Below are 24494 nucleotides of genomic sequence, written 5' to 3'. Positions count from 1 at the left end.
CCTGGCTCTCTACCAAGGCCACAGAGAGATCCACGTAGCGGAGGACTTCTGTTCCAAGGTTGCTGGTTTACCGCCATCGTTCGCTACACATGATCCCCGTGATGTTCCAATCTCGCGGGATTCTTCTATGGACAATCTGTTTTCCATCGAGGAGTTGCAGGCGGCGTTGGGAGCGTGCAGACGTTCCTCATTGCCTGGGCCTGACGGTGTGACATACAAAGCTCTTGGAAATCTCGGTCAGACAGCCCGGCATGCACTTCTAGACATGTACAATAATTCATGGCGTGAAGGAGTAGTTTCTGCTGCATGGAAGTTCAGCCGCCTTGTGCCTCTGCTCAAACCAGGTAAATCACCCTTAGACATGGCGTCTTATCATCCCACTGCTCTGGCCAGTTGTCTAGGAAAGGTGATAGAGAGGATGGTGCTGACGCGTCTAGAGTGGTATCTAGAACACTACAAGTTATACCCTGACGCTATGGCAAGCTTTCGACGCGGACGCTCTTCAGTAGACAACGTCATAGATCTTGTCTTGTCTGTTCAGCACGAAAAAAGCCTCAGGAGGCTGTCAGCGGCGATGTTCCTGGATGTTAAAGGCGCTTATGACAACGTAACCCATCAAGCCATCCTGGACGCCTTGGGCGATGTCGGCCTAGGCAGCCTTATTTTTTGGTGGATAAGCAGCTTCTTGAAGGACAGGTCATTCTTTGTGCAAACAGAGGATGGTGCGTCATCATAACACAACACCTACCGTGGCGTACCACAAGGCGGAGTCTTGAGCCCCACTCTATTTAACCTCGTGCTCATCGACCTGGTTCCTACCCTTCCGCAATCCATCCATGTGTCGATTTATGCAAAAGATACATGTATATGCATTTGGTCATCAGGAGCGACGCGTCCCCAGGTGCGTGCCAGACTTCAAAAAGTGGCCACACTAACATCAGGTTATCTTCGAGCGCGAGGTCTGGAGTTGTCCTCCGAGAAATGCTCTATAAGTCGTTTTCACACGCAAAGCAATGAAACCGTACATTATCAGAATTAATGGACAGCCATTTGCCTACGAGAAGACACACCGCTTTCCAGGAGTGATAATAGATCGAGACCTTTCCTGGAGTTCTCATATCTCCTACCTAAAAAGGAAATTAGTCATGATAACGTACATGCTCAGATTTCTTGCGGGGAAGTCATGGGGTGCATGGTGTGAGTGCGATGCTCCAACTCTATAATGGACTGTTCCTCGGTCTCCTGCGCTATAGCTTACCTGTACTGGGTGGGACCGGTAAGACCAACCTCCGTGCCCTCCAGTCTGTACAAGCTCAAGCGCTGCGAATTTGCCTTGGTCTTCCCAGATGTGTATCTACGGCAGCAACAATAGCCATCGTGCATGACCACCCCATCAATACGTATCTTCAAGTCGACACTTTAAGGATGCACATCAGGCACTTTGCACGACTTCCATCACATCATCTCGCCTCCCTTCCTGCCGCTCAACCTTGTTCAGCGTTTAGCGATTATTGCCGCCAACCATGGAACTTTACCGTCAAACTTCACGCCTGCATCATGACCATCTAAACCGCTGTGGTGCCTCCATCCACTCCAGGCTCTTCTTGTTGTTCCCGGTATCAAAAAGAAAACAGAGATGTCAACTTTCGCCCTCAAACAAACCGTGCTTTCAGTGCTACATGACAAGCATGGAGGACGCATCCACGTTTACACGGACGGTTCTGTCTCCTCTAAAAGTTCAGCTGGAGCAGTGGTGATTCCCGCAGAGTCTGTCACCCTCAAGTTCAAGACATCTCACATTACATCATCGACGGCTGCAGAACTCGCAGCTATCTGTGCTGCTCTGGGGTTTATTGTTCCCAAATCATCAGATTCGTGGTCCGTCTTATGTGACTCTAAGACAGCTCTCCAGTGTCTGACGTCCCTTTTCAACCACGGACCAAATGTGCAACTAGTCACAGACATCCGACTACTCCACCATCACGCAATCAACAAGGGACACATCATCTACCAATGGATACCGGGTCACTGCGAAATTTCCGGAAATGACAGTGCGGATGACGCTGCCCGGTTGGCCCACGATGGTGCCCAGATTATACCCATACCGCTGTCAAGAACAGATGCAGCCACAAGTCTTCGCTCCCTCGCCCGCACGCTTACGAAGAATCTGTGGAACACCAGTGAATTCACGAACGCACGTCTCCACAGACTGGATCCACGTCTGCAACTGCGCCTACCACCAGGGTTACCACGAGCGGAAGCAACACTTCTGTGCCGCCTGTGGCTCGGCGTGGCATTCACGAACTCCTATTCATTCCGCATTGGAATGGCCGACAGCCCTACTTGTGACACCTACGACTGTGAGGAGACGATTGAGCACCTCCTTTCTGACTGTCCCCCTTACAAAGCGCCAAGAAAAGTGCTCGTGACCGCGCTTGAAAAACTGGACAATTGCCCTTTTACAGAGGAAAGAGCTCTAGGACACCGGTCCAGACAAGCTTCGGCACTCAAGGGCTTTGCTGAAGTTGTTAAGGACATGCGAATTGAGTGACCGCATTTGAATGTTGTAGCGCATAGTATCGTGTTACTGTGTGATTTTTCTGGTTTCCACTTTTTGTTCTTCTTCTTTCTCCTTTTATTCCCTTTACCCCTTTCCCCAGCACAGGCTAGCCAGCCGGTACTTACACTGGCTAACCTTTCTGTCTTCCCTCCCCTTCATCTCCTCCTCTCCTTATTAGTAGCTTAATTGCAATTAAATTTTCGACCAGCTCTTCTGTTCAATTGCACGAAAAAATTCCCTTCGCATTTCAAATTGCTTGTGCGCACCTGAGGATATCTTATGAAGCAAGTCGTCTTCTCAGGAGCGAGCTAGGTATCCAGGAAGGCAATGATTACTGTTCATAAATAGCATACTGCAAAATATTGCAATAAACATTGCAAGGCTGCACTCACAGAGAACAGGAGAAAAAAATCGGGTGCTTTTTCAAACGCTTAGTTGTGTAACATTTGTAAGTCTAATTTTAATTAAACAGGCTTATACTCCAACTTACATGAGTTGTCTTTCCTGGCAACTCTAACAAAAGAAACAAGAACGTAGAAATGGTCGAGGATAAAATAGCACAATACATTCAGGTGATCTGGGAAACATTTTTTACAAAGCATCCTTTGTTTTGCTGGTGTATCTTGCTGACTTTTGTGCAATGTGTTCAAGCTTCTGCAGTGTAGTAGCGTACACCGACTGGTGAAGCATTGTAAAGAATAAAATAGCACAATACACAGGATAGCGCAGGATAGAGAGCAAGACGAAACAACCCGAGCCCAGCGCCTGACGTAAAAATAAAGGTTTTTTTTCCTCTCTCTCTCTCTCTGCAAGAATTCATGAAAGACCAGCGTTGTGGTAACAACATGCCAGCAAAATAAACAGACCTTCATAAAAAATTGTGACGTTTTCCAGATCACCTCAATGTATAAATATCTGCTTATTGGAGATAAAATGATTGTGAACAAGCAAAAAAAGCTGCATGCTACCTCAAAATCTGAACAAGCATGCTTGTCATCATGAATGTTTAATATTTCAAATCGATATAACCATGCAGACTTGATGGTAAAAACGAAGTTCTAATCCTGAAATTATTATTTTGCTACTTTTCTAAAAGTTACGCCATAAAGTGAATGCAACTCTATTAAATAAGCAATTATATAAAGAAAAGGACATTTATTATTTAGTATAAAGGTTTTAGTCACCGCCCAGTATTGTTACCCATGTTTATAAGTTTACTTTCATTAATATTCATTATATTTTTTATTGTCTGGTCCCAGACACCACCAGAATTCGTCCCTCTAGGCAAAATGTTAGGGCATCCCAGGGCTAGATAGCCATCGACACCCGACGACACAGCTCCAATTATGTCTAACGGGCCAGGCAGTGCGTTTGTGAGAAAAACTAATCCCGGCTAATGTGATAATGAACTGCAAGCCATCGTGAAAATCTTGTCACTGATATGTTCCTACAGGCAGCTCATGGTCGCTTGATCAAGCGCAGAGATTATGCTGATGGCTGCTGAAGCATTGTTTGGTTCCGCAGTCAACGAGCCAGCAACTACCATGAACCCACGTGTTAAGTTCATCCGTGTGCTTAAGCTCACATGAGGACAGAAAGCTCCGAACTGCGCGAATCTGCGTGCAGGAACACTGAACATAGGTTCCAAATACGCTATTTGTGCCTTCTGGCGGCGAATCAGCCCTATCTTTGCACATGCTTTCGTGCTTTTTATACATGCTGCTTTTATTGTTCCTTCTGTCTGCCTTGCATTAATCAATTCAATCGGTCACGTTGACCTGGGCGAACCTTGTACTGATAGAGATTGCAAGCGTACGTCAAGGCTCTGACCACAACGGAGTTTTTCATAGAACATATTGAATATTCAAACATTCACTATTCGATCTGAAATCAAATATTTGAGTATATGGACACCCCTACAATGAAAAACAACAATTCGCAACAGTTATGCAGGTGTGCCCAGACCGCTGACTTGCTGTGCATAGAAAATTACAAGTGCTTGGAAATTTAGAAAGCTAGGGTTATCAATGAGCAGTGCCTCAAGAATGTCTGAAGCCACAAGCTTTAAGCGCATTCATATTCTACCTATCATTCTAACGATATTCATGGTAGCAGTGCACAGGAAACAATACGACACTGGGGCATGGGCACGGCATCCTGCATTGTTCCCTTTGCACTGCTACCATGGACGTATTCCAACTCACTTGGACTGTCATCCTTCTACAATTCATTTTGTGGCCAATGGGAAAATAGTGCTGATGAAAACAAGGACTTGTGAGGTAAAGATTAGAAAAGATTCTAGCGTCTATAGGAATTGCCTATCCTACCAAAGCTGTCTTCCCCAAAAAACTTGTCCTATCTGAATTCTTTCTCTGAAAGGGATCTGCAACACGAGGAGTGGTTAAACATCTATGCAAAAACCAGTTAACTTCGGCTTGCTCTGAACACGTGATAGGGATGCAACTGGGAAAGTAAGTTTAACAACTTGGACTTCTCAACTAGACCAAAGACTATGCACCAAAGATAGACACACTATATAATGAGAATATAAGGACTATTATGAGTATAATGAGAACCTAGCACTCCAAAACAAATGTGTTAAGCACTCTTGGCTTGGAGCAGCTTACGAGGTGAAAGCACATGCTTCTACTGAAGTTTGTACGGAACATCTTGTATTTACTTGTGTTCAGCCCGTACTCATTTTTCTCTATTTTTTACTGGATGGGTGCCTTAGACAAGACAGGCTCAAGGCTACTCACTGAAGTCTGAAACTGCATTTCGACTGCTATGCAAAATAATGCAACCACTGGTGACCGACTATTGCCGACCGATTTTTCGAGCATGGTGCCTGGAAAATGTCCATATAATCGAGCAGTCCGCAAAAATGAATTACAATGGTAAAATCGATTTTGTTGTTTTTCAGAGTGCCAGCACAGCAGGAGATTCTGTTGCATGACTTTGCTCTGTGTTAAACTGGTTTAAAATAAAAGTTACTTTAAGTTTCATGATGAACAAGAACGCGGGTGCACGTCCTGCTTGGTCCACCTATCGCACACCCCGATGTGCATCATGGGTCACCGTGAAGTGCAGATAGCGTGTATGCAGTTTTGACTTTTGTGACACAGTCAGTTTACGCTGCGCTGTGGAAATTCAGTTTGTGGCTTTATTGGCTTCATGCCCACATGCGAGCTTATGCCGTTTTGTCCAGCATGTGCACGCAACCAACTGACCGCCCGCAACTGTGCTATGCATATGGACGTCAGTCCAGCCCATGCGTACCATCTCATGCCCGATCATCAATGTGGTCAACTGGTAAAAACATTTCAAAGGTGAACTTCCCGCAACGGCTTGCCACCCATTGGCTAGGCCTAACTAGCGCCATTTTGTCATAACCAGTGACCAAAGTTGCAGTTTCATCGTTTGGTGGCACGTGCAGGATATGGTGATGCCAATGCAATCATCCACAGGACAACTAGTGACATCTAGCACCAACCTGCAAAAATTAACCCGCACTTGGGTGTGTGCGTAATGCTTAGTGAACTATTTTAAATGAGGGTCTAACATGAGGGGGGGCTACAAATGAGTAAGTACAGTATTTCGTCAACTATGACTTATACTTGTTTTTACAAATTTATGCGTCATTGTACAGTGATCACATGCCTGAATTCAGGGATTCTCTTGTAGAACAAACTCGTTCGCATATTCTTTAGATCTTATGCCTACAGAAGAGTGTAACTGACTGCCTAAAGTTGTATCTATATTATGTCCAGTGAGCTATTTGCGTCATCACTGTAATGTTACTGAAGTGTTTTTCAGCTAGTTGTCGCAATGCTTCGATTGCTTGTCCTACATGCGTTGATCAGTCATGTCTTCCTCCATCCACTGGAATGGGGCTTCTGTCTCTTTATAGCATTGCAGGTAAAGAGAAAAATAAATGCATAAATAAAGTGCACGTGCCCCGAGGGAAAAGGCGTGCTCAACGTACCCACAGTCGTTGCCAGCACCTCCCCACAGGTCTTGCCATAGGGACTCAACCGTTGAAAAGTGCAGGTTCATCACAGCCTCCAAGAAGGCCTGCACACAGCCATGAAATCTTGTGACAAGTCTATCCATCACAAGGATCCTCTTGACAGCCCAGTGCAAGTCAGTAGTATTAGCTACTAAGCAGATGCACTAATCAGTTTAAGCTGGCAAAGCAGGTGTTTTTACGTCCCTTTTAGATAATTTGGCATGGTTAGGTTGATTATCATAAGAGAAAATGAAGGTAAATATTGGAAACTGTCTATTTTCCAGCTACAAACCCAATAATGCTATTGTTAAATGTGTTGATTATCTTTAAAAAGCTTTTGGGTCTTTTTTGCATTTTGGTGCAATCTGCATTGCATATCTCTACTACGTGTCCATAATAAACCTTCAGTTGAAAGACTGTGCTTGTGTTCGTCTTTTCTTTTCCATCTGTGTCTTTCTGTTGTGTCAACACATCAAAAGCTGAGACAGCACCACGAGGGTGCCAAAGACGGCCAACTTACATCGCAGTGGTCCTGGTACAGGCGCCGGAATGCCTCGATATCCTTCTTGGCGAGCCCTTCTGGGAGGGGGCCGCCGCCGAAGTCCACCTCGGCCAGCACGGGAACGGCCGCAGACGCGTCGCCCAGGAACTGCAGGTGCTGCTGAGCAGACGAGGGCTGCTGTGCTGCGACGGGTGGCGCCGCACTGGTGGCAGCCCCTGGCGCATCGGCCGCCTGCCCTTGGCTCGGAACGACCGCACCCCCTCCTCCTCCTCCTCCTCCTGCCCCGGTGCTGGACTCTGGGGTGTCGGACAGGCCGGACTTGGTTCCGCTCAGCCGGAATCTGGACGGGGCAGTACACACCGCCATCATCCTTACGGCTGAGCTCAAACCCTTAAGGGGAAGCCTTAGCTCAGGGTCTCCTACTAAAATACACAGGAAGACACAAGTAGTTTTTCTTGGCAACTCCTGCAGCAAATTATGATTTCTGCTGAATCTAAAAGAAAGAGCTAAAATCTAGAGACTGCATGAAGGAGATTTTGTATTCAGGCAATCAATTTTTAAGTAAAAATTGTTGAAATTGCAAAATTTCAAGAAATGAATTCATCACGTTTACGACTTTAGCTGAGCAAATGAAAAACAGCATTACCCTATTTACTTGCATAACGATCGCACTCATGTAATGATCGCACCTCTGAATTTTGTCGTCAAAATTCAATGCGTAATGATTGCACCCCAAACTTGCCACAGCGATATGTCCTGTACCAAGTCTAGCTAATGATGATCGCGCTAACCATCTGTCGAATACTACACGAGCGACTTTTCAAGACATAACAAGTGGTCTGCATGCACCAAACAGATTCTTAAGCAGATGTACTATTTCATTCCTTTCATCACTTTCCACACTTCCATGAAAAAAGAAAAGCTGCAACCAAACTTGCCTTTATCATGTGTAGGCTTTATAATGGTTGTGGTAAACAACAAAAAAGGCGCCTTTCGATTCCTCTCATCCGCATTCATGGGCACACAACAAATTGCGAGCGGCAATGATAGTAATCACGTTTACACTGATACATTAGAAGTGTACCTTATTCATACGCTGACTCTTGGAACACGGCTAAGATATTCACCCACCCTTAGCGGAAACGTGCCGTATTAGGATAGTAGTGAAGACAAATGCTGCAGTTTTCGCAGCATGCCCACCATGTGTTTGTGTCACTGGCAGCTAAGCGCACTCATCTCTGTTTCTGTCCCCTCAAAGTGGGCATGGCTACATTGTTGCTTCAAAGTTGCCACATGCCAATTGGCTAGACTGGTGTCGTCTGCATCACTCCGCGCACGCTGCGCACATGCCATGCATGCCAAGAACTTTTCCCACGCTGACAGCGACATCGACCTCAACTGCAAAATTCGCTACCAAGTATGAATTTGGAAAAAATGAAAGAGGAAGTCGGTTTACAACTTCGAGAAACGATGCTCCGCTGCGCCCCTTCCCGATGACATCGATGAGAGCCTCCTCCCACAGTCGAGCGACGCTGGAGATCCCGATGGCGTGTTAGGCCTAGTCCCCTGAAGGGCTCCCGACAACAGCCACATTTCATCTACGTTTCGGCACGACACTACTAGACTGCAGCAAGAATTTTTTTGCCGTATTGTTCAGTTCAGTTCAGTTCAGTTCGTTTATTCAGACATACATTGCCTGGGTTGAAAGGACTAAAAGGCAGATGAGCTCTGCCTGACTAAGGTCCCTCCACCCATACATTTGCTCAGAAGCAGTGAGAATAAAAAAAAAAGAGAAAAACAATGGCTTTGTACATTAAAGTGCCACAAAAAGATTTTCATGAACAGAGGTAATATCGTGATTAGGCATTTTAAATTGAGTAACGGAATCACAAAATAATGCAACAGCAACAACCCATAAGAAGCACAAACGCGTACATAAATGGCAACATATTAAAAAGTACAAAGTTTGTGCAAGCGTTATACAAAATGTAACATAATTCCTAACAATGTATAACTGTTAGAAAACGCAGCAGAACACAGAGGTTATAGAACAATAAAAAGTTTTTTTTTAAACTCAAGAACTTATTTAGGACAGAGCACCAGACAGTAAGTACATTGTAACATTTTTCTTTAAACTGTGGATAGAAGTACAGTTTTCAATAAGTTCGTGGATATGACTATTGTTGCGGAGAAAGTTAGGTATAAGGTAGAGCAATGTTTGATTACCGTAAATGGTTCTGAATAACGGTATTCTAAATCGCTCGTATTGCTCGTGTAAATCGCTCGTGTCGTATTGACAGTGAAGCTCACGGAAAACTTCAAGCATTAGCATCAATTCCTGCAACTGACCGAAAGTAAAAACTACTAGATCGCATTGACGACACTACTGCTGGGACAAACAAGCCAGCTACGTCTGCTGAAAACTTGCAGCGGGTGCTCAGAAGGCATCACTGTAGTGGCACCAGCCAGACAGACTACGTTCCCAGAGGCTACTAATGCAATAGCTCTTGTATATACTCAACTATTTTGTGGTCTTCAGTTATAAAAATAAGCTCATTTTGTTTTTTCAAGTTTTCTCGGAATCTTGTTTTTGGTGTTCTTTAGGCTTGCTGAAGAGCTATGTCGGCCTTCAGGGCACATAGAACCATAATTTTAACAGCAGCATGTAGTTACACGCGTCTACTATACAATACTAGGAGCAGATTTCTTAATTTCGCTTTTGTAAATTTTAAAATCTGGCTACTAAATGAACCACATGATTGCCATGTTTGGAGATTAAACTTCAGATTGCTGTGAAATTGGCAATGCCTGCAATACAAAAAGTAGTCCTACAGTTGTGTTGCTTACACTTTGTAGTATCCAGCCATATGTCTTTATAAACATTGTGGCAGATACTCTTTTTGCAATTGTTCCGATAAACATTAGGCGATTAATTTTAATTATATCTGGAACCACTCAGTCAACTTAAAAAGCAATTATATTTTTGAAATCAGCATTAAAAGCTCTGTCTGGGTGACAACTTTTACTAAATTTATGCAAAAAATTAAGAAGTTTCTAAACCCCTCTTCCCCCTTAAGCCCACGAAAATTGGGTGTGGGTTAGATTTGAGGGCAGGCATGTTAGAATCATGCAAATACAGTACAGTGAAACCTCGTTAATTCGTATTTCACGGGACCGAAAAAAAAAAAAATGTCCGACTTAACCGAACGTTGCATTATCGAGGGTATCAAGAAAACAGCAAACAAATGATTCCTACATCAACACGCTTTTATTAGGTGAATGAATCAGCAAATCCTGTTTCTATTTTGCACAAAAGCAGTGCGGGAGGCACAATTCTCATCATCTCGTGACTGATTAGCACTCGTAGCGGCGAAGGCCTCGCGACTTCTCGCAGCGTGCATCTTCATCCGAGACACGCCTTTCACTACTGCGTGCACATCTGGATTATTTTTTCACCAGTGAGCTCCTCATCAACAGATCGTCCGTCCATCACTGTATGTCACTGGTGCTCTTCATCCTTGACAGATCCACATCGAGTCAAAACGAAACTACTGTTTGCTGCAACCACGGCTGCTATTGACGCGATCATGGATGGCGACTACACATTTACGAAGGCACGCGACCGATGCGGTGTTATGCACAGCGGTAAACACAAGCAAAGGCTTTAAATACACAAATAGGGATGAAGTGTTCCGGCCTTGCTGGCATTCACATACGATTTTTGCTGATGACTATGATGATGCGGACTCTGCTGATTCGTTTCGGTTGCACGCTAGTGCAGTTATTGCTCTTTTGTGGTACCCATTCGAGGCGCTCCGCGCTTGCGAAGCTCCGAGGGTTGTCTGACTTTACCAGCTGTGGCCAAATACGTCCGAATTAACAAGCGTTTGATTGTGTTAAATAATGCATATGCCAGCTGATACCAGGGGAAGAGCCCGAATTAACTGATTTTCCAAATTAACGACAGTCAAATTAACGAGGTTCTGCTGTAATAAGCTTTGTCTTTCATTGCCTTCACTTGCAGTTCACCTTTAAGTTGTGGTTCTGGGATACATGCAATCCTGACTTCAGTACAGCCATGCGCAGTGCCTCATCTCGCAGGGACTGCTCAGGCATTTCTTCTTCTGACTCGTTTCTGATGTGTTCCTTCTTCTGACGTTTTGGGGAGAGCAAATGATAGCCATAAATTATGCTATACATTTTCCTAGACCTCTTACTGCCGCGATTAATTCGTGTGTATACTGTTGGTGCAAGTAAAGCATTGTTGGGACAAAACATTGCTTGCAATAAATTTCTGCAGTATTTCCGAGTTTTCAATCATTTTCTACTGCTGGAAGCTGCAATAAAGGAAATTGACGTTGGGGGCATGTTTCCTGCGAAAAACGTCCGACAGCACCTAAGCAGATGACGCATGCACCTGGTAGTTGTCGCTACGACACAAGGGCCAGCCCACCCTCTTTGATATCTTTCAGCATGCCGTGGGCAGCCACGGGTGCAGCCTTATCTTGGAGGTGACGCCAAGGAGACATGCATTTCAGGTCATGCGTGCACTCCGGCAAGTGTAGGTAATAGCAGTGCTTTTCTCAGTTTTGGTATCAAAAACGGCTGTTCTTGCAAGCTTCTTGTGATGCTTCCACTTGTATTTCAACAACTCAAACTCTATACTGCCTTAAATTAGGCTTCTTATGCAATCAAACATTTTTTTGTAGCTGGTGTTCAAGCGCGTCTACTTTCAAACAAGTCCCGACGTGCAAGACTTCGTGTGTACCTCTTGGCCTGTGTCGCCGACTGCTGCCGCAGAGCAGTGGTGGTCACTTCCTCCGAGATCTGGTTGAGCGGCGAGTTGGGCTTCACCCGAATGCCGTAGTAGTGGTACTTGGAGTTGCCCCTGCACAGGAAAGATCGCAAGCTCAGTGAGACCGCACAAAGTGCACCGATATGCAAATAACTGTTGTGTATGGTAGAACCTCATCGATACAGTCCCATTTCGTACGATTTCCTTGGGCCAACATTCAGGACTGAGAGTGCCAAGAGTTACTCAATACAGTTACACTCCTTTTTTTTTACCAGTTAATATGTTCTCAGAAAACAGAATCTTTCGGCACCAACGTTAAGTATACTGCCAAATGGCAGTCATACCGCTAGATCCCATGCAAACAAGACAGGGTGCGAGTCAGGTGCGACCGAGCAGTAGGCGCAAGCAACTGCTGCTTTCCCGCATTACTGTAGCTGCCTGCGCCACGTGAAAATGTCACCATGCACTCGGTTTCTTATTTTGGTGCCAGCACATCTCTATGCAGGTCATCGCATGTCACTATGCATTGCTTCTGCCGCCAACCCTTTGCGATAAGCCTCTTCATCTGTTTGACAGCGCATGTGGCATAGTGCCGCTGGAAGTGCACGGCCCACTTTTAATGGGCCAAAAACTCATATGTGCCGCCGTTTTGCAGACGGCACGACCTAAGTGTCATGTTTTACTCTGGTGGCATCGTGGCATTGCATTCAGGCGTTGCCCACCAGCTCGATTTTGTTTCAGTTTCCCATTTCAGTCTAAAAATGACAATGTGAATGTCAGTCATATTATAAGAAGCCAACAAACACTGACACCAAGGACAACATCGGGGAAATTAGATGTGCTTAATAAATGAAATGAATAAATGGTAAATTAATGGAAATCAAAGTGGATGAAAAAACAACTTGCCGCAGGTGGGAACCGAACCCACAACCTTCGCATTTCGCATGCGATGCTCTACCAATTGAGCTATCGCGGCACTGTTTCCCCATCCACTTTCTTGGGTATTTATGTGTCCGAGTAGAACTGAATGTCCGAATGTGAATGTCGGGTCACTCGGGCCCAAGCTCAGCATGCGTCGGTGTCTCGTGCCACGATTGTCGCCAAGTGGGCACCGTCCCAACTTCCCACCAAAATGCTCAACCTCGAAGAAGCTGATGACCCAGGCCGAATTCAACTTAAGCTTGCTGCAGCCGGAAAAAAAAAAGTAGAAGAAGAAAAAAAAAAACAATGTGCGCCTTGGGCTGGTCAGGCCTCACCAGACTGGCATGCGTCGGCACTTTGTGCTGCAACAATGCCTGCATTATATAGATGTCAACTACAGTGGAGTCTGCCAAATTTCATATCGTACATTCTTCCACTTAGTGCATTCCTTCTTACATTTTCTTTCTAAGGCTTATGACAAGGTTCTATTGTATACTGTATGGCAACATAAGGAAGAGTACATCAGGAGAAAGAGGGTGTAAGAGGCAGTCTCTGTCCCATATTCCTTTCTTTTTTTCAGTTTTCTTGTCTTGCGGTAGTGAGTGTTCATCATACTCAATTTCATACTTAGCAAGCAACACTATGGGAGCTACAAAAGTAGGGCACTTGTAGAAATGTAAGGGGTGTGCTTGTATAGAGAATTATGACAGCGTCAAGGACACACACACATGCGCATGCATTGTATAGCCAAGAAAAACAGGCAATAACAAACAATATTCTTTCCACTACTACACATTGCATGTGCATGTGTTTGTGCCCTTCAGGTTGTCATTAAGATGTGCAAACTTGCCTTTTTTCACCATTATTATAAACGAATGTTCACATCCTAGCATTATTATCCTTAGTTTCTGCCACTACACTGCATGTTATGAAGCACTGCTTATTAGATGCACAACTGGAAGATTAGGAACGAATGCCAGATTTTCAGAAATCTAACATGCACCTTCTTTCCAAAATGATGGGTTTGAAAATTGCCTGCACGTTACAATTGAATACGAAACCAAAAGCATGTTTGCACCCGCCGTGGTTGCTCAGTGGCTATGGTGTTGGGCTGCTGAGGATGAGGTCGTGGGATCGAATCCCGGCCCCGGTGGCCGCATTTCGATGGGGGCAAAATGCGAAAACAGCCATGTACTTAGATTTAGGTGCACCTTAAAGAACCCCAGGTGGTCAAAATTTCCGGAGTCCTTCATTACGGCGTGGCTCATAATCATAAAGTGGTTTTAGCACCTAAAACCCTATAATTTAAAGAAGCACGTTTGCAGCATGAATTAAATTATAAGGTTTTAGTACATGCCTGAACCACGATCTGACTATGAGGCACACCGTAGTGGAGGACTCCGGGTTGATTTTGACCATCTGGGATTCTTTACCAGGCATTTAAATCTAAGTACATGGGTGTTTTTTGCATTTTGCCCCCATCGAAATGCAAATCCTGCCGTGGCCAGGATTTGATCGCACGGCCTCGTGCTTATTAGCGCAACACCAAAGCCACTGAGCAACCACTGCTTGTACGGGTTTGCAGCATTGGCAACAGTTTACCATCAGAGCTATCAGATGCAGCGTCATAGCCAGCACGAGAGGCATCAGAGCACATTTTATTCAAGGTTGCTGCAGGTTCATTTTGAGGTCAACTACGATCATGTTCGGAGATACTATCACTTTCGCAAGATTTCGCACGACTGGGCACTTGATGCATTGCCTTATACGGGCACTGGCATTCCTGGCACTCTGCCAAGCTTGCTATATGCGCAGAGTGCCAGGAACACTCTTGGCCACATATTTCAACAAGTCTGATGCCAAGTCAAGTAAAATCTTATGAAAGTGATAGCTGTATCTCTAAAGCAATCAGGTGAGAAAATACTGCCTTGGTATGTGTGGCCTTGCTTGGTATGTGTGGCCAAGCATGAATGGTGACGATGACGCAACACTTTCATTATGAAAGCTATTTAACAGAAAAACAGCTTGGTGCCCTTCCACTCTGCGAAGAACGATGACCAGTGAAGCTGTTTATGTGGGCCCTTTAATGGCAAACTGCACCTTCGCCGCGGATCAGCCCGGCATTGCACTATCTTCAGGATCGGTCCATGTATGAGGAGTGCTTAAAGGGCAACTCCTGCGATTTTTCGATGCCAATGGATGTCAATGAAATTTGCTGAATGCGTTCCTCTGCACACTCCCGTCATGTCCTCAAAAAATCAGGTTTGTAAGCTGCACCAATTTTTTACAAATTAATTTAATAAATTGCCTCGAACACCCTACCTTACCTGCTACTCAGTTACAGGCAACATTGTGTATGACGCCAGGGGAGTCCCACTCAGAGCATGCCGGGATCATGCAGGTGACAGCAATGAGAGTGTGGAGGAGTCGACGATCGTGAGGTAGTGCTTGGTGCGAGAAGTTGCTGTAACGAGAATTTGTAGTCCCTGTGGACTGGCAAGTGATGTGGGGGTGGTTGCATTGTTGGCTATATGAACTTCAGCCCTCGCCATCCGCACACACAGTTTCAGCCAATGCCGATTGCATTCAGCCGAGGTTAAGCCTATGTGTCAGAGTCGCGTAGTTCATGCGTCTGCTGCTGGCGGACCTCGGAGACTGACCTGAAGCTAATTAAACCATCAGGATGAAGAACACTACTACTGTGGTTCAGTGTTGCCCATACAGATTTGAAATAAACCATTCCTCATTTCGGACAGTACACACACAAGAAGCGAGAAACGATGACACAGAGCAGTATTGACACCGGTAAGTTGCCGTTTTCAGCAGAAAGCAGTCCACGGCACTCACCGGCACTTCTCTAAATTAAATGCGTATTTTTATGTATTGTCATGCGACTCATTATTTAGCTTCTGAGATGCACTGCTTGCCTCGTATCCCAAATGGGCAGTGAGCGTAGGCCCCTTCGATACAGCAGCATAAACAACCGCCTCGTTCAGCTGCCAACGGTGTCTATACTGGCATCGACGTTTCCGCGAGAAAACTACGCATTCTCTAAATGAACAATCACACATGCAAAGTCTTCATCTATGTCCACTTTACGGAACATATTGTGTGCGTGAAGAGAATACGAAGAATGATAAGTAGGCAGCATAACGCTCTCATACTACAGTCTTCAGCTCGCTGTTTTCAAAGGTGCATGGTCACTCATATCAGCACGATTCAGAGTGACCCAACGGTGCTTACATGCACAAAATCTGCCTGTTTTGATATGTTCTGACATTATTTGATGTCAACGATGAGTGGCTAGTATTATATCTCAAGCGAACGAGTGGTCGCTGCACCTGCCGATCGATGTAAACAAATGCACCATTCAGAGCTTCGGACTTACAGCAGCGTTTTTCCGAGATACAAAAGCAGAAAGTCGTGTTCCACATATTAGAGTGAGCATGTGAAGTGTTTCCCTGAGAAGGGGTATAACACCTAAAATAGCAAGCAGCACGTATAAAATCTATAGTTTGGGCTACCCTTGTTCTTCATGTTGCAGCACGATATGTAGCGCACGGGCTCCGGCTCTCACGATGGCGGGTCGAATGCGAACAGCAATTCGTGGTTATCGAACTCGTCAGAATCATACCTGTCAATGTTTGACAGATCTGAACAGCTGGTGCAGCTGACATTGCTATCCCATGATCCAGCGCATTCACGATTCAGCCAAGCGTCTGCTCTTCGCTACCAGCGAGTAAGATCAGCAAGCCTTGCGCTTCTTCCCCAGAGGAGACGCCCGTGACGTCACACGGACAGGTTTGCTCAGCTGCTTAGTCAGGTTTCGGTTTCATTTTTGTTTATTTGCAATTATTTTCGAATTTGCGAAACAATTCTATCAGACGCGTGACAGGGGGGTCTGGGGAATCTAAATATTCTATTACCTTAATATTGCCACCTAGTGTTTTGAACCAGCATTGCGTGCCCAGCAAAAACGGCGACTGAAGACGACGAAGTCAAAGATCACGTGCCAGCTGGAGAACGGTCCCTGTTGTGTCTGACATCTTCGTGTCTGGCTGCTGATACTGCTGCTTACTCTTGCCTTAACGCGTGACAAACTGGTGGAGGTGCTGGGTAATCTAATCTATGCACCAAACCCCTCTGAGCAGCAGGAGCTCCAGCCCCGTACCGGTGGTTACGCCTGTACACCGCGCCAGCAGAAGGATCCGTGGACAAGCCCCTGAGTTTGGACTCCTCCCAGAGAAGATGGCAGCTCCAACCACCCCAACCGGTAGGGAAGGCACAACGTTGATTCATTGTATGCTACTCAATCCGCACGCCGAATCCCTTCCGCGGCGCCATACATGAGGATGTTGAAGATTGGCTGGTGCACTATGAATGTGTCGCCGCGTTCAACAAGTGGGATGACGCAGACAAACTGAAAAACGTACAGTCAAACCTCGATATATCGAACATGGATATATCGAATTATTGCGTATATCGAACACTTTCTATATCACGTGGAAAATCGCATGCATTTTTAATTTTTTATTTCGAACGGGGCCGGATGTAAAATGGATATATCGAACTCCGCCGCCCCCGACCAAGTGCGCTCTGTTGACAGGAGGCGAGCTTTCCCGCAACACTCTCGAAGATAGCGGCGGCGCGATAGCTGTTCCAGACTGCTGCGTACGACAGTTGTCCACATCTGTTGCACCGAGGGCGCCATTTGAACGTAGCGGCGTACGCACGCGGTGGCTTGGCATGGCCGTGGCTTGGCCAGGTTGGCTAGTTTGACAACATGAACAACACGTGCGTCTCGGTGCTGCCGTTTGTGCTATGCCAGTCGTGTGTGTGGCTTAGACCTGTCGTGGTTGGTGTGATGGCTGCAAACGCGAAGAAGCGGATGACCTTGACATTTGCTGCGAAATTGGAAGCGATACAGCGCGTTGAAAATGGAGAAAAGAAATCGAGCGTCGCCGAAGCTTTTAACATCTATCCCAAGGAGTACTTTGAGCACTCTGCTGAAAAATAACAGTGACATAAAGGCCAAGGCGGAACAGAACCAGCACTCAGGCGCGCGGCGGGTGCGCAAAGCTGCCTTTGAAGACGTCGAGAAGGCGCTGTACAAATGGTTTATCGACTTAAGGGGCTGGAATATTCGTTTAACGGGACCAATGCTACAGCAGAAGGCCAAGAACTTTGCGTTCATTCTCGGCGCCAAGAAGTTCACTGCTTTCGGCATGCGGGTTTCGTGACCCGCATTGAAGAAGCTTCCGAGGAAGCAACCAAAGATTTGACGTTGGATAGCACAGAGGAAGAATGCCAGCTTGAAGAAACCTGGAGCCAGTTCGAGCGCTTTGTCGGTGCTGAGCCACACAGCATGTGCATTGAGGACTTCGTTGGCGGTACCCGCCGTAGTTGCTCGGTGGCTATGGTGTTGGGCTGCTGAGCACGAGGTCGCGGGATCGAATCCCAGCCACGGCGGCCGCATTTCGATGGGGGCGAAATGCGAAAACACCTGTGTGCTTAGATTTAGGTGCACATTAAAGAACCATAGGTGGTCAAAATTTCCGGAGTCCTCTACTACGGCGTGCCTCATAATCAGAAAGTGGTTTTGGCACGTAAAACCCCATAATTTAATTTTAATTCGTTGGCGGTGACGACAGCACCGGAACAGTGGCGGAGTTAACAGACGTGGAGATCGCTGCAGAAGTGACTGCTGAGCGGCCAAACGAAGATGCTGCCGAGGCTGATCCACCAAGCGCTGATGTTGCCCCACTCCCGACTGCAACTGAGGCTGTAGCTGCTTTGGCCGTTGTACGCCGCTACTGCGGCGCAATAGAAGGCACTGGACTGTCTCTTGTGGACCGTTTGGACTATGTTGAGGACGCCGTGGTCAAACACGCAGTTGCCAATATGAAGCAGGCTACGCTGCTTCAGTACTTTCAGCGAACTAAATAAATACTTTGTTTGAAGCTTCATGTGAGTATCTATTGCGCCATGATTGGTTCATTGATTGATTTGTGCTAGTTTTTGACGCGTTTTCTACGTGATTTTATATATCGAATTCTGGCTATATCCAACTATTTTGTGATCCCCGCGCTGTTCGATATATTGAGGTTCGACTGTATATTTCAGCCTTAACGATGGCGTACGTGTTTGGCATGAGAACCGTGCAGATGCCCTAACTTCCATGGGCAGAATTCAAACGCCGGATTCTTGAGACGTATGCGAGCCATGATCGCCAAGAGCGAGCTGAGCGTGATCTCCAGTCCCGCATACAAATGCCGAATGAGGGTGTCGCAATGTATGTCGAGGACATGACGTGTCTCTTTCGACGAGCCGACCTCAGCATGTCAGAAGAAAAGAAGGTGCGGTACCTGATGCGCGGAGTAAAAGAGCAGCTGTTCGGCAGTCTCGTGTGCAGTCCTCCCAAAACTGTCTGAATTTCTTTCTGAGGCCATCACCACGGAACAGACTCTTCAGCAGTGGACACCATCATACGAACGCCAAGTGAACACTGTCTCACTTATGGACTTCTTTGGAGCTCTTGGGGGTCACGTCGATTTCTTTCGAGAGATCATTCGTTCCGTAATCCGCAAAGAACTCCAGAAACTGTCGGTACCCTAACAGCTGACGCTCAGCTCCTTGTGAAGCATTCTCCGTGACGAAGTCCAGGATGCACTAAGAGAACCACCCTTCAACACAGAAGCTCGACTGCTAAGAAATGACAGCCCCCGTATGTCCTATTCGCAAGCTTTGAGGCAACTTGCCCCACCTCCCTCCCCGCTTCGCGCCGCGTGCACGGCCATGCTAGAGCCCGTCCAGGCTGCCTCATATTACCAGGACCACCGACAGGCCCCAATGAAATCAGACGTGTGACGGGCACCTGATCACCGTCCCCTTTGCTTTCACTGTGGCGAAGCTGGGCATGTCTACCAACAGTGCTCCTATCGAGAGCTTGGATTGCGTGAATTCTCAGCGAACTTGCCGTGACCTAGGTTCGGCCAGCGTCCTCCTGAAATTGAAGAATACGTTGAACAGCAGTGTGGATCTTCATCAGCTCAACACCAGTCATGCTACCCTTCGCCGTGGCGGTTTTCTCGGACTCACCGTACGTATTCGAGCGTGGTTCAGGGTCGGTCGCCCAGCCCACGCTGGGAAAACTAACCACAGCAACCTTTGGGGGCAAGGCCGCTCAGTCTGGACGTGCTCAAGGACCCCTACTGACGCGCACGCAGATCGACAATACATCGACGACAGTACCTGCTGATTACAGAAGAAGAATTTCTTTGGACATTCCTGTACTGCTCGACGGTCGTGAATTGACTGCTTTAGTGGACACTGGGGCAAATTATTCTATAATCAGCGAAAAACTGGCCGCCCTTCTGAAGAAAGTGACCACGCCTTGAAATAAAACACCAGTTATTCCAAGGCGTGGAATAAACGCCTTGGAATAAAACGCCACTTGGCATGTGCATGGCACGAATATAGATTCGCGGCTCTACGTTTGTTGCCAGTTTGAGCATTCTCCCTCAGTGTTCTCGAGACTTAATCATTGGCATGGACTTTCTCAGGGAGCACGGAGCTATCATCAACATTTGACAACGCCTCGTCACTTTCTCGACAAAGAGTGCCACAGAGACAACTAACACCATCCACCCTCGAGCATCTCTTCGTGTCATCGATGACGCTGTCACGTTACCACCACGTGCAAGTGTCGTGGTTCAAGTGGCATGTGACAGGCTCGTACACGGTGAAGCAGTCGCCAAAAGCAATCGCTCTCTCCTGCTTTCTCATGGTGTTTGCGTAGCGAGAAGCCTTGTCGATCTCCACAATGGCCACTGTGAGGTTCTTGTCATGAACTTCAGCTACGAACACCAGCATCTTTTCCCCGGTACTGTCATCGCCTACGCCGACCCGATTGCCGATGTCACTGAGTGCTGTGTTTCCGAGGCAATCGGGACTGCTAAAGCATCTCTGCGCAATGTCGACATTAGTTCAACGCTTCCTGAAGAGAACAGACAACCCCTGCGCAAGCTGTTGCTTGAGTTCCACTCTTGCCTTGCACGGTCGTCGAAGATACATCAAACATCAATTACGAAACACCGTATCATCACCTATGACGACAAGCCCCCCCATACAGCAACAACCTTATCGTGTTTCCCTGACCGAACGACATGCGATTCAAACGCAGGTGAAGGAAATGCTTCAAGATGGCGAAATCTAGCCTTCATGCAGTCCCTGGTCATCGCCAGTCATTCTTGTTAAAAATAAAGATGGCACGCTTCCATGTTGTGTTGACTACCGGAAGCTAAACGTCACAAAGAAAGACGTGTACCTGTAGCCTCGTGTCGACAATTCTCTGGACAGGCTGAGGCGCGCGAAGTATTTCTCCTCAATCGATCTGAAAAGTGGCTACTGGCAAATTGAAGTAGATGAGCGTGACCGCGACAAAACTGCTTTCGTCACTCCGGACGGCCTTTACGAATTTAGAGTACTCCCTTTGAGCCTCTGTTCCGCTCCAGCCACATTCCAGCGAAATATGGATACCGTTCTCGCTGCCCTCAAATGGAAAACCTGCCTCATCTATCTCGATGATGTCTTTTCGGAAACTTTTGACGAGCACCTTCGACGCCTTCGGAATGTACTCGAAGCCATTCGATTGGCTGACCTTACACTCAAGCCAGAGAAATGCCATTTAGGTTACGAGGAACTGAAGTTCCTTGGTCACGTCGTGAGCACGGCAGGTGTTCGGCCCAATCCCGAGAAGACTGCTGCCGTAGCAGCTTTTCCCACTCCAACCGACAAGTGTCCGACGATTTTTGGTCTTGTGTGCATATTATCGACGCTTCATTGAAAATTTTTCGAAGATTGCAGAGCCGCTATTTCGCCTTACACGAGACGACACGCCATTCCTCTGGATTGATGAAGAACAGACTGCCTTTGCGGAGCTACAACGTCGATTGTCTTCTCCTCCTGTGCTCGGTCATTTTGATGAGGATGCTGACACAGAAGTACGCACTGACGCCAGCAATATTGGTCTTGGAGCTATCCTGGTGCAACGGCAAGACGGGACTGAACGAGTTATCGCCTACGCGAGCCGCACTCTTTCACGTGCCGAATCCAATTATTCTACCACAGAGAAGGAGTGCCTCACGGTTATTTGGGGTACCACAAAGTTTAGGCCATATCTCTACGGGGGGCCATTTAATGTTGTGACCAACCATCACGCTTCGTGCTGGTTGACCAACCTCCGAGACCCTTCTGGACGACTGGCACGTTGGAGTCTGCGACTCCGGGAATTTAACGTCACCATCGTATAGAAGTCAGGCAGAAAACGTGAAGATGCTGATACGTTATCACCAGCACCTGTTGAATGTCAGAATCCTGACCAGGAAAATGACAGCGCCTTTCTGGGAGCCCTCAGCGGGCCGGATCTGCTCGCTAAACAGCGATTGGTCGGTGAGTTAAGACCCATCATCGATCACTTCGAAAGCGGCATCGTGTCAACTCCTCGCCCTATTTCGCGATGGTTGTCTCATTTTGCCTACGAGAGGGCATCTTATACAAAAGGAACACAGGTGCCGGCGACAAACCGCATCTTCTTGTAGTACCTCAAGCCCTTCGCAATGACATCCTATTAGCCGGCCATGACGAGCCGACATCTGGTCACTTGGGCAACTCAAGGACTCTGGACATAGAACGGCAACTGTACTACTGGCCTAGACTGACTGCTTGTGTCAAACACTACGTGAAAGGATGCCGTGAATGCCAGCATCACAAGTCACCACCCTTCAAGCCTGCAGGCCTTCCACAACCCCTCGACCCTCCGTGTACGCCGTTTGATCAAGTTGGAATGGACCTTCTTGGACCATTTCCCTTGTCTTCCTCCTGCAATAAGTGGATCATTGTCGCAACTGATTACTTGACGCGTTACGCTGAGACGAAGGCACTACCAAGCGAGACAGCATCCGAAGTTGCCCAGTTTTTTATGCATCACATTGTGCTTCGGCATGGCGCACCATCATTCATCATCACTGACCGAGGGACGGCATTTACAGCGAAGCTTCTGGACAACATCTTCAAGCTGAGTTACACGAGTCATCGAAAGGCCACTGCATACCACCCTCAGACTAACGGCTTAACAGAAAGACTAAGCAAAACACTGGCAGACATGATCGCTATGCACGTGGATGTGCAGCACAAAACGTGGGACAAAATCCTGCCGTACGTAACGTTTGCGTACAACACTGCCATGCAGGAAACTACACGCTTCACGCCATTCCCCCTCGTTTATGATCGAGATGTCCAAGCTATGCTAGACGCCATTCCGTATGAAGATACCGACCAGCTCGACCAGTTAGCTTCTGACGTCGAGGATGTACATTCAGCGCGTCGAGGAAGCGTGACAGCAGCAGTGTACAGATGCAATAAGGTACAATCTCCCCCACCGACATGTTACCTATGAGCCTGGGGTCAAAGTTTGGGTTTAGGCACCCATTAGACGGCGAAGCCTCAGCGAGAAACTCCTGAGCAAGTACATCGGACCATACACAGTATTAAGGCGTGTAAGTGACGTGAACTATGAAGTGATTCCAGACGGAGACCTGCCATCGCCCAAGCGCCGTTTACCATGCACAGAGACTGTACATGTCGTCCGCCTCAAGCCGTATTTTACACGGTGATGTGAAGTGTACTCGCAAAATAACTTTTTTTTTTTTGTTGCTGTCGTCGCGTCGTCCTCTAAAGAACTGCAAAGGGTTTTTTTTTTTTGTTCCCGACCACAGAACACATTTCTCCGTGTGCATTCCCGTATGTGTGCTAGCGTGTTTCCTTTTTTTTTTGTCTTACATAATTTGTGTAGTTTCGATGTACGTTTTGTGTTTGAGCATCGAGTCGATGCTCCACTGGGGGGGGGGGGGGGGGGGGAATAATGTCACGTGGTGTTTTGAGCCAGCGCTGCATGCCCAGCAAAAACGGCGATTGAAGACGACGAAGTCGAAGATTACGCGCCAGCGAGAGAACTGTCCCTTTTGTGTCTGAAATTTTCGTGTCTGACTGCTGATACTGCTACTTACTCTTGCCTTAGAGCATGAAAATATGGTAAAAAAATAGCCGGAGTTGCAGATTAACGCCTGCTTCACCTCCACTGCGGGTCGGCCCAGTGTTGCACTAACTTCGGGATCGGGCCATGTATAGGGAGTGCTTAACGTCTGCTTCACCTCCACCACGGGGCGGCCTGGTATCGCACTATCTTTGGGATCGGTCTACATATGGTAAGTGCTTAACCCTTTGTTACCACGCCTATTCAAATTGATCATCGGTGAACGATGCTTTAGATAGCCAATTCTGGCTTATTGGAGCCGTTTCTTATTGGACCCGGCTTTGGCAACTAGTTTTCATGAGTTTGGGTAACACTTCTTGTAAAATCCCGGCAAGGGGTGCTGGTGATGTCACTGCGCAGTTATCAAAAGTCGCTCCAATGGCATCGTCCCGCGCAGCTGCGTTACGAGAAAAGCGTTTTGCTCAAAACTATGCTGCACCGGCATTTGAATTTAGTGATGAGGACTCGAGCTATGATTCCTAAGATGAAAGTAAAGCAGAGTCAAGCTCTGACGGCGACAATGTTTTGAGTCAACTTTGGACATCCGCAGCTGTTCACCGACAAGTTTCCTTTACGGCCTTGAGCGATCTCCTTCCTCGTGCGCGCTTGTCTTTT

At 46.9% G+C, this 24494-nt stretch overlaps 1 protein-coding gene across 3 annotated transcripts in view; it reads right to left on the bottom strand.

Annotated features, from left to right (window-relative positions):
* The window catches only part of LOC135911243 (DNA-binding protein RFX2-like), a 166541-nt gene that overhangs the window by 55646 nt on the left and 86401 nt on the right, over positions 1–24494 (bottom strand). For all 3 annotated transcript variants that reach the window (XM_065443434.2, XM_065443435.2, XM_065443437.2), the window contains 3 exons: positions 11840–11959; positions 7090–7411; positions 6546–6634 (listed from right to left, as the gene is read on the bottom strand). In XM_065443434.2, the coding sequence (XP_065299506.1) occupies positions 6546–6634; positions 7090–7411; positions 11840–11959 (531 nt within the window). The remainder of the gene's footprint in view (positions 1–6545; positions 6635–7089; positions 7412–11839; positions 11960–24494) is intronic.

This window comes from Dermacentor albipictus, chromosome 9 (genome assembly GCF_038994185.2).
Source record: "Dermacentor albipictus isolate Rhodes 1998 colony chromosome 9, USDA_Dalb.pri_finalv2, whole genome shotgun sequence".
NCBI classification, from domain to species: domain Eukaryota; kingdom Metazoa; phylum Arthropoda; class Arachnida; order Ixodida; family Ixodidae; genus Dermacentor; species Dermacentor albipictus.
The sequence above is the reverse complement of the archived record's forward strand: the minus strand, read 5'-3'. Positions and strand labels throughout refer to the sequence as shown.